Raw genomic sequence first — 8955 nt, forward strand, 5'->3', positions numbered from 1 at the left:
TCATTTAGTGTTGATGCAAATCTAGAGACTGATTAGAAAACGGTAACTTCCAATAGTTGGTCAAAAGAAACCTCAATGGGAGAAGCAGAAAACATCCTTCTTCCTGGAAAGCTGTAGAAAGACAGCCGCTGCCCTGGGGAAGGACATGGTCCTGGCAAGTGGTATTTGAAAGACATCTACATTTCAGTGGTTGTTGCTCTGCCTGGGAAAGTCCCTCCAACCTCTACATCCAGGGAGATCTGAGGGGCTGTCTCTGCTCCTGGCCCAGGTGAACCACACTGAAATGCACCTGTCCTCTGAGGAAGGGGGACTTGAGGGTGTCATTCAGTAGCCAGGGAGGGGACTGGCCGTCCTCCCTTCTCCCACATACCATAAGCTCTGACCATACATGAGTTCTTAATTCAAGGCGGAATGTGAGATTCTGTGTCTCATTTACATGAGCATAAGCAGTGAAAGAACCACACCACAACACCCAGGCTGTGACAGAAACAGAACTTACTGCAACATTCAAATCTGATATTTACTCTTAAACATATACTAATGCTCCTCCTCAATGGATAAACAGTCCCTGGGGTGCAGATGTCAGGGATTTGGAGGGGGATCGTGCCCTCCGCCTGGGGCTTTAGGGGAAACCAGGGAAAGTCTTCAGATGTCCTCCTTCACTTGGGGTGGGGGGGAAGAGCTGACCCGGTGCACCCCGAGGGTCCCAGTGGCCCTGCTGCTCAGGAGGAGCTGCACTTGTGGTCTCCAGAGGGTTATGGCTCCTTGCCAAGGGCACGGTGGCTGAAGAGAAGAAACAGACTATTTTGGGGAACCTTCCTGAGATTCACGGCACACCTCCCTGCCCCACAACACTCTTATCCAAACCCTGTGCCGAGTGCTCAGTCCATCAACAGCACCTCGTTTGTCCCTGATGGGGGAGGCATCATTTAGCATCACTCATTTAAGAGGAGGCAACCGAGTCCCAGAGAGGAGAGGGGAGCGGCCTGTCCCAGGCCTGGCCAGCACTGGAGCTGGGATCCAGGCCCATGCTTAGCCCGAAGCTGTACTGAGCCCCTGGATTCAGTCGCTGCTGCTCCTGACACTCACTCGGCCCTGAACTGGAGGATGTCCGGTTCCTCTTTCTCCTGAAGAGCCGCATTTTGCTCGTCTTCTGGTGTGTGGGCTCCAGCCGGCAGGAGAGGCAGTAGCTACAGGACAGAGTGGCCTGTGAGCTACCAGGAGCCGCACCTCAGGTGTCCCTCCCAGAGCCTGCCAGCAGCTGAGTCCCGGTGCCCCATGGGTCACCACGCAATGAGGTCTGGGGCTGATCAGGGAGCCAGGCCCCACGCTCTGCAGCCGGCCAGCCGAGAGAGTCTGGCCTGCCCTCACCCAACTCCTGTGCCCCTCACCTCTCATCAACACTGAGGGGCTCCATCGCCTGGAACCAGGCCCCAAATCGCTCCTCGGGATTCAGGTCATATTCACTTGCAGCCTGCTGGAGCAGCTGGATCTTCCTAATGACTTTGTATTTCTGGGAGGAAGGACAGGATGCAGACAGGTCCCGGGTGGGGAACCCTGCCAGGGACTTGTGCGGAGTGAGGATCTGGTCTGGGGTCTGTGCTCACTCGGGAACCCTCCTTCCTTCCCACTCCATTCAGGACTTGCCTGTCCTCACAGTTGGCTTGAATTAGTTCCTCATCCAGGAAGGTGTCCTTGATGCCAGCCCCTCCCGCACCCGCCAACGTGATGGGATTCCCAGCTTTGTAGCATCTAACTGTCCCAACAAATATAAGACCCGAGGGATGAGGACACGTGACATCTTGCCACGGGAGGTCTGTGATTTCCACTTCCCCACCCTCCCCACAGCTGCTGACCTCACGCCATTTCTGGAAGTTGACCAGATTTCCCTGGAAGGGAGACAGCCAATGTCCATCAGTAACGGCCCCCTAAGCCCATAACCAGCCCCCATCCCACCCCTTCTCAGGCTGCAGGAATGTCAGGGCCCAGCAGAGGGCAGACCTTCCACAAAGAGAACTTGACACTGGGCCAGGCTCTGGGCTCCAGAGCAGGAGGGACAGGGGAGCTGAAGCCAGAGACCTTGCAGCCCACCCATTTCTGATGACAGACGGGAAGACTGAGGCCTCAGGCAAAAAGGGACAGCTGGACCACAGATGTGCTTCCTCACTTGCAGGGGCTGATGGCACTCCCCCAGGGGCAGGGCCCAAGGGGGAGGCTGAATCCAGCTCAGACACAGCCTCCTGCAGCTTTGCAGGCAGGCAGCTATGAGCTTCACTAGTCCTGAGAGCCTGGTAGGGGGCTTACGCGGAGCCTCCATTCACGCATCACTAAGACGGGCCTGACTCTGACTCCCTAGCTCCCAGGGGTGGCCATGATGCTCTCATGAGAGGAGGTTTGCCAGGTACAGAGAGCTCAGGGCCCAGTGCAAGGCTCTCGCCTCCCAAACCACAGGATCCTGCTCCCTGGCCCCACCTCCAGGCTCACTCACTTGTAGATCATCCTCCATCCCAATGTCCAGCAGTTTCAGGTGATTGAGGAACGTGCCCAGGAAGGGGACGACACCCTGTGAAATCAGGGTGGGAGTGGGGATGAGTCCCAGCTCTCAGGTGCCCCCATGGACCCTCCCCCAAATCCCTTCACCCCAGCCTCCTGCCCACCGCAGACTCCCACAGAGAGCAGCCTAGGACCCTCAGCAGCCTCCCCCCTGTTGCACCCTCCAGGACCACCCAACGTCCCCCGTCAGCTACCAGGGGCGGCTTTTGGCAAATCCCAGGGTGTGCGGTCCCTGCCACTCCCCCCGCAAATCCATCTTGCGCCCAGCCATTCCAGGCCTCCTCCTGGTCACTTCCAGGGCAGGCATTTCAGGCTCTGGGGCTCCAGGAGCTGGGCTGGAGGAGGAGGGACCCCTCTCTTGGGGAGGCCTCCAGCCGTGAGGGGTGAGACCCCCTCCTCTGACACCTGGACCCTCCCCCTCAGGCCCCCTCACCTGCTGCTGCTGCCTCTCCTGGGCTCCCTGGGGGTCCATCTCTTGGGTGGCCCACACAGAGTTCACCTCCTGCAGGGTCAAGGACAGGCTCAGGGAGGCCATGCTACCTTCCCCGTGTCTCCCAGGCCCCTGATCCTGGACCCTGGACATCTGATGTCTATGGCGGCTCCCATTCCAGAGTGATCTGATTCTAGATCACTCCCAGCTCCAACACTCCCTCCTCTGTGCCCTCAGGCCTGCCTAGGCCCCTAAGCCTCTCTCCTCCTCAAGAAAGTGTGAGGAGGACTCCCATGCCTCCCAGGGTCCCCTGAGGACTGTGTCATCTGACTGTCACCAGTGCTCTCCCCTCCCCCCTCGAGGAGGAGGAGCACAAAGCCGCTGCACATTCCTCTCCCCCTTGTACCTCATCACCCCTGTGAGGCCTGCACCACAGATCATCTCCCTCCATTTCCCAGATGAGGAGACCGAGGCCCACAGAGGGGTGGTGACTTGCTCAGGGGCCACAGAGGAGAGACCACTCCCCCTCCCAGCCAGAGGCCCTGGCCCCCGGCCTTCACTCCTCCTCCAGACACACCTCTGACCAAGGCCCTGTCCTCTGGACTCTCGGGGTGTGTTGAGGCCCTCAGTCAGCCTGAGCCATGGATCGGGAGGCACAAGGTGTCTCAGGGGGCATATCCAACTGGCTTCTGCCTGTCCCAACCCCTGGGGTTTTCTGACTCCAGCTGGACCTGAGGCCATGCCAAAGGCCTCAGCTCCCTAGGATCCCCTCAGGATGGTCCCTGCACAGAACTCCTCCTTCATTCACTCAGGAAGGGGACCCCCTTGTGCCACATCTGAGTGACAGTGTAGGGGGTGACCAGGGCGTTGGGTGATGGTGACATTTGCATCCTTTTTTACTTGGAACCTTCTAATGTCCTGCCAGGAAGGTCCATTAAGAATCTGTAGGTTCCCCGATAATTCTCATTGCCATCTGGGGTGTATCCTTATCAACAAGTCACCTGGGGAGACTCTCACTGAGTTTTCAGCAGTAACCACTATCGGGATAGAGTGCAGAGTCCCAGAGAGCACACAGTTCTGTGCCAGATCCACCATTCGTTCCAAGGCTGGGCAGCCCCTGTGTCCACCTGGCCTGTGTGACCACACAGTGCCCGTCCCTGGGGCAGGCAGAGTGCCCTTCCCTGAGAGGTGCAGTGCAGATAGAAGGAGCAGCAGGGACCTGGCTTCCTGAGGACAGACCGGGCTGCTTTAGGAGGAAAGGAACCCCCACCCACTCCATCCACCAGCCAGCCTGGAGGAAGATGAGGGCCAGCTGATGGGCCCGCATGGCAGCTAGAGACCTGCTCATTCTGCCAGCTCCTCACCTCCTGGAACAGTCCAAAAAACACCACTCTATCCCGTGACCAAGGCCTCCTGCCCCAAACAGTCCCCACCTGCCCTTGCAGCTCACACCACCTGCTTCCTGTCAATCTGGACAAAACAGACCGTTATGTCTCAGAGAAACTTTCAGTGAAAAACTAGCCAAAGCACACTCTGCCTGGTCCCTCCTCCCCCCTCCCCTCCCCTCCTTCCAGATCTCCAGCCTCCACGCACCTCCCTGAGCAGCTTCCTGCTCTCCCGCTGGTCCGTTTTGCACAAGGTTTTAAATTTTTGGCAGTTCCTCCTGAGGAGGGAAAAAAGGAAAGAAACACTGTGGGGTGGTTTAAGGGTAAATCCCTTTTGTTTGAAAACCCAGAATTATCCAGACAGCCTGGATGAGCGTTTTCAATGTGTGCTCTGAGCCCTGAGGTCTCTGGGACTGGGGAGGGAGCTCTCCTGTTGTCACCTGGGGCCTTCGTTCTCTTATCTACTGAACAAATCTGTTTTAAACAGTCTTGATTTCAGGTGGACAGAGAGTTCTGTTGCTGCAAAGCAAACCCTTGAAAATGTTCAATTTAGTTCGAGCCAGGGTCTGGCACTTAGGGAAACTGATTCCTAAAGCAGAACCACTGGCCTAAGTTTCCAGAAAGACTCCAAGCCTCCCAACCAGGTCAGACCCTGTCCCCAGGGTTCACTGTCTCCCAGGATGTCCCAGCTTACTGAAGGGCAGTGGCAGCCCTGTGGGGGGTGTCTGGTTCACCCAGGTGGTGACGCATGGAGAGAGGCCTACGCACCTGGACACCCGTCCCCACGTCTTTTTTAAACGCTGAATGGAGGGGCTCTGCAGGGCCCAGAGGATGGCATGGAGTGATGAAAGGTTCCTCAGGCCTTTGCACTCCTGGGGAAGGGAAGGGAATGAGCTGTGAGGGGAGCTGGAGCCCTGTTTCCTCTGGCTTTGGTCACCTCATGGACGTCCCCTGTCCTGGATGAGACAGAGGCTCTGGAAACCTGAGAAGAGCACAGCTAGACCCTGATGAGGAACACTCCCAGGGAGGAGGATTTTAGCTCAAGCCAAGGAAGGAGCCCAGGAAGGGGTGAGCATCCCACCACTGGGACCAGGAGTCAGGTCATTGAGACACTGGCAGGAGGGGCCTAAGGACTGTGCAAAGGCTCAGACCACAAACTTCAATCCTGACAGCTGGAAAAGGAGAAGGGGCAGTTCCCACGACTCCAGAGAGGGGCTCAGAGGGCCTCCCACATCTTACCTTGGCCACCTGGATCCAGAGCTCCACCAACCTGGCCCTGTCCTGGGCTGTCATGGTCGGGTCCCCGAGGCAGGTGGTGATGACACATTTGACCACTCTGATAAAGTGGGTCATGGTGGCACGAATGGTGGGTGCCAGGAACTCATTGGCCCTGTTGTCCCACTGGGACCAGATGGAGTCCAGGAAGTGGCGGGGCATCAATTTCATGAACAGCTCCTGGGGAGGACAGGGAGTGTTACCCAACCCTGCCACATCCCAGCTCAGTGTCCACAGCCCCCAGTCCCAGGCCGGGTCAGTGGTGAGAGCTGGAGCTCAGGAAGCTGAGAATGTGGCCTGAGACTTGTGGGAGTCCCTGGGTGTTGCCTGTGTCCCCTGAGAGCACCCAGCACAGGATGACCCAGGACCCGATACTGTGGTGCAGGATAGTGACATTTGCTCCCAGCCCAGTCTCACTTCCTCCAAGCACCAGAACTCGGCTCCTGCTTGACCATCTCAAGGGGAATCTTCCAACCATTCTGATTATCCTGGGGTCTGACTCCTCTTTCAGATGCACATTCCCCCAAGGCAGCAACAACCACGGGCTTTGATTGTCTGCCATGTAGTCATGGACATATGAGGTGCCTAATAAGTGCTGAGGCTCTTGAGGCCTCTCGGGCAAATGAGTATTCTACCCGAGGACCTGATAGCACTTCAGTGAGCTCCCCACCCCCAGCAAAGAGCAGACTCTGCCCAACTTCCTCTCTGCTCCACCTCATCCATCTGCACAGCCACTCTGCATGGCAGATGCTCTCAGTGTCCATCTCTCCTGTCCACATGAGGACAGCAAAGGCTCGAGAGTTAAGAAGGCTGCTCAGGTCACATGAGGGTAAGTGGGAAAGCAAGAGGTTGGACCGAGATCATGGGATTCTAGATCAGGAAATGGCAGGTCTGGGGCAGCTGATGGCACAGGGGAAGGCCGGCCCCACCTGCCCTGAGAGCCCCGCTGCTCACCACATCCATCAGTGTCAACTGCTCTGCCACCAGCCGGGGAGGGAACTCCAAGAAGTCAGGCTTCTCCTCTCTCAGCAGCTTCTTGGTGCTCAGGTCCGAGGGGCAGGTGGGCTCCAGGGCTGGATCTGGCTCTGCTGTTATCTCTCCAGGTGGAGGGAGGATTCTCCCTGGAGCCAATGGTCCAGCTGGCTCCAGCTCAGGAGCTGGCACTGGGGCTGGAGCTGACGTCGGTGGTGTCTCTGGCCCTGGAGGGACTGATGGAGGTGACACTGGCTCCAGCTCTAGCACAGGTGGTGGAACTAGAGCTGGAGCTGGATCTAGCCGTGGAGCTGGCCCTTGCTCTGGCTCTGGAGCTGGAGGCAACTCTGGAGATGGTACTGCAGCAGGAGAAAGAAACAGTTTCACTCAAGTAGCTGACTTCCCCTGTGCCTGTCAAAGCCAGGAAAGACTCCACTGCCTTGAAGTGAACCAAGCCTCTGAACACTCTGCAAATTGTCATCCCAGACTGCAGTCGCCTCACCTTCCAGCTCTGCCTCAATGGGCCGTGGATGCTCCAGCTGGACCTGGAGAAGGTAGGCGTGGCCCTGCAGCCCCGAGCCAGGCAAGCTGAGATGCAGAGAGGCCAGCTTCATGCTGAAGCAGGGATAGTGCAGGGGCTCCCAGAAATCCTGCCCTGGGTCCAGGCAGGTTCCCACCAGAGAAGAGATGGCACTGGGGGAGGCAATTGGGCAACAGAGTCAGAGGCCTGGCCTTTCCCTCCACACTTCTCACCCAAGGCACCCTGGCTTGGGGCTGGGCCCTATGCCTGCCCCTCTCCATCCAGGTGAGAGCCACAGGGCAGCCCTGACCCCTGTGAGGCTGTCCTGGCAGTGGCAGGCCTGCTTATCCAGCAGGTTGACACAGAGTCTGTTGTGACTCTCTTCCCACTGACACTCTTCTCCTGAAGGTCTGGGACACAGCCCACCCCAGCACTCCATGCACTTGTGCAACTGGATTGAGCACTGAGACAGATTTGTGACCAGGTTGCTCACACGCCTCCTGTTCTGGGCCTGGAGGCGGTGGTCAGAAGAGGTAGATGTGGAGAAGGGGAGGCAGATTCAAATGGGTCTGTGGTGGGAATGGGTTTCTAGGGGAGAACTCAGCCCAGCCACCCCTCTGGTTCCCAGGGGTCCTGGCACCCATCCATAGCTCTTTGACTCCTGTCCTCCTGGAGTGGAAGCCACCGGGCCTCTGCCTTCCCATGGGAATCAAAAGATGCGTGAGATGCGGCTTCTGACAGGCTCCCCTCAGCCACAGCCTCCATCTCTCCCCCCACAGCTTGTTCTTTAGAGACAGGAGGCCGTCCTTCTGGACCCAAAGACCACTCACTTTTTTAGGTGGTCCTGCGCTCTGCCCTCCTGGCTGGAATAAGGGGAGATGCCTCCAGATGTAAAGGAGGCTATGAGGGCATCCCTTGGGATGGAAGGTGGATGACAAGACCTGCGAATGATGTCTAATGTCAATGTCTGACTCTCAGACAGAAATTGAGGCCACGCATTGTGTCTCCTTCATTCACTGGGTTTACTGTCTCCAAATGTCCTGCATGCAGTAGATGCTTAATCTACATGGTTTATTGAATGTAGTCCACCCAGAACCATCCCAGACACCTGAGTGGGCCTAGGGCCTCTCTGCTGCCCCAGAGATCCTTGACTGGCTACCCCAAGGAAAAGGACCAGGACCAGCTGGATGGAATCTCCAACTCCTTGACAGGGTGGTTTCCATGTGCTTTTCCAAACTCAGAAAGGCCGCATCTCAGAGATGGCTGAGGCAGACTACTTTTCACGGGGAAGAGAGAAATAAACACCATGAACAACCACAGCACGTCCACAGCCCTCTCTGCAGAGCCAGGCACCAGGTAAGCACCCGCCATGGCTGATCCCATTAGTTCCTACAATATCCCCATGAAATTTATCCTCTCCCACCCTACTTTTCAGAGGAGCAAACTGAGGCTCAGAGAGATTTGCTGACACTCCCAGGACACGCAGCTGGCAGGGGGCAGAGTCACCACTGTGCTGAGGAGGGAGTGGCCACTCACCTAGTAAACAGCTGGTCCAGGACCTGGTGGGATGTGTCTAAGGCCAAGTAGTTGACCATGAAGGTGGTGAAGCTAGAGATGTTCCTCCTCAGGAAAGCTGGTGTGATGGACTCTGTCAGCTTCTTCATCATGCCTGTCTGGAGGGCCCGCATCCTGCAGGCCTCATTTAAATTCACGGTGTACTCATCCTCACACTGAGGGAGAGGAGGAGGTACATACACTCAATGACATCATGGTGAACCAGCGGGAGGATTGAGGTGACTTTCTACCCTCCTGTGTAGCTG

General features: G+C 57.2%; 1 protein-coding gene across 1 annotated transcript; it reads right to left on the reverse strand.

Annotated features, from left to right (window-relative positions):
- Positions 1 to 506: 506 nt before the first annotated feature.
- LOC131394639 (ral guanine nucleotide dissociation stimulator-like) lies at positions 507 to 3211 on the reverse strand. The gene is made up of 5 exons (XM_058526025.1): positions 2987 to 3211; positions 2489 to 2563; positions 1392 to 1513; positions 1090 to 1190; positions 507 to 783 (listed from the first exon to the last, which is right to left on the reverse strand). The coding sequence occupies exons 1-5, from the start codon at positions 3134 to 3136 to the stop codon at positions 623 to 625; spliced, it is 609 nt and encodes a 202-aa protein (XP_058382008.1). The 5' UTR covers positions 3137 to 3211; the 3' UTR covers positions 507 to 622.
- Positions 3212 to 8955: the final 5744 nt, after the last annotated feature.

The sequence above is a fragment of the Diceros bicornis genome, chromosome 30, assembly GCF_020826845.1.
Source record: "Diceros bicornis minor isolate mBicDic1 chromosome 30, mDicBic1.mat.cur, whole genome shotgun sequence".
NCBI lineage: Eukaryota > Metazoa > Chordata > Mammalia > Perissodactyla > Rhinocerotidae > Diceros > Diceros bicornis.

Bases quoted from the DNA above. Each gene is read 5' to 3' on its own strand.
- LOC131394639 (XM_058526025.1), bottom strand. From the start codon at position 3,136: ATGTCCAGGGTCCAGGATCAGGGGCCTGGGAGACACGGGGAAGGTAGC. The intron at 1,191-1,391 runs GTGAGGGGCACA...TCTGTCCTGTAG, and splicing joins CCCCTCAGTGTTGATGAGAG to CTACTGCCTCTCCTGCCGGC. The intron at 784-1,089 runs GTGAGTGTCAGG...TCTTCTCTTCAG, and splicing joins ATCCTCCAGTTCAGGGCCGA to CCACCGTGCCCTTGGCAAGG.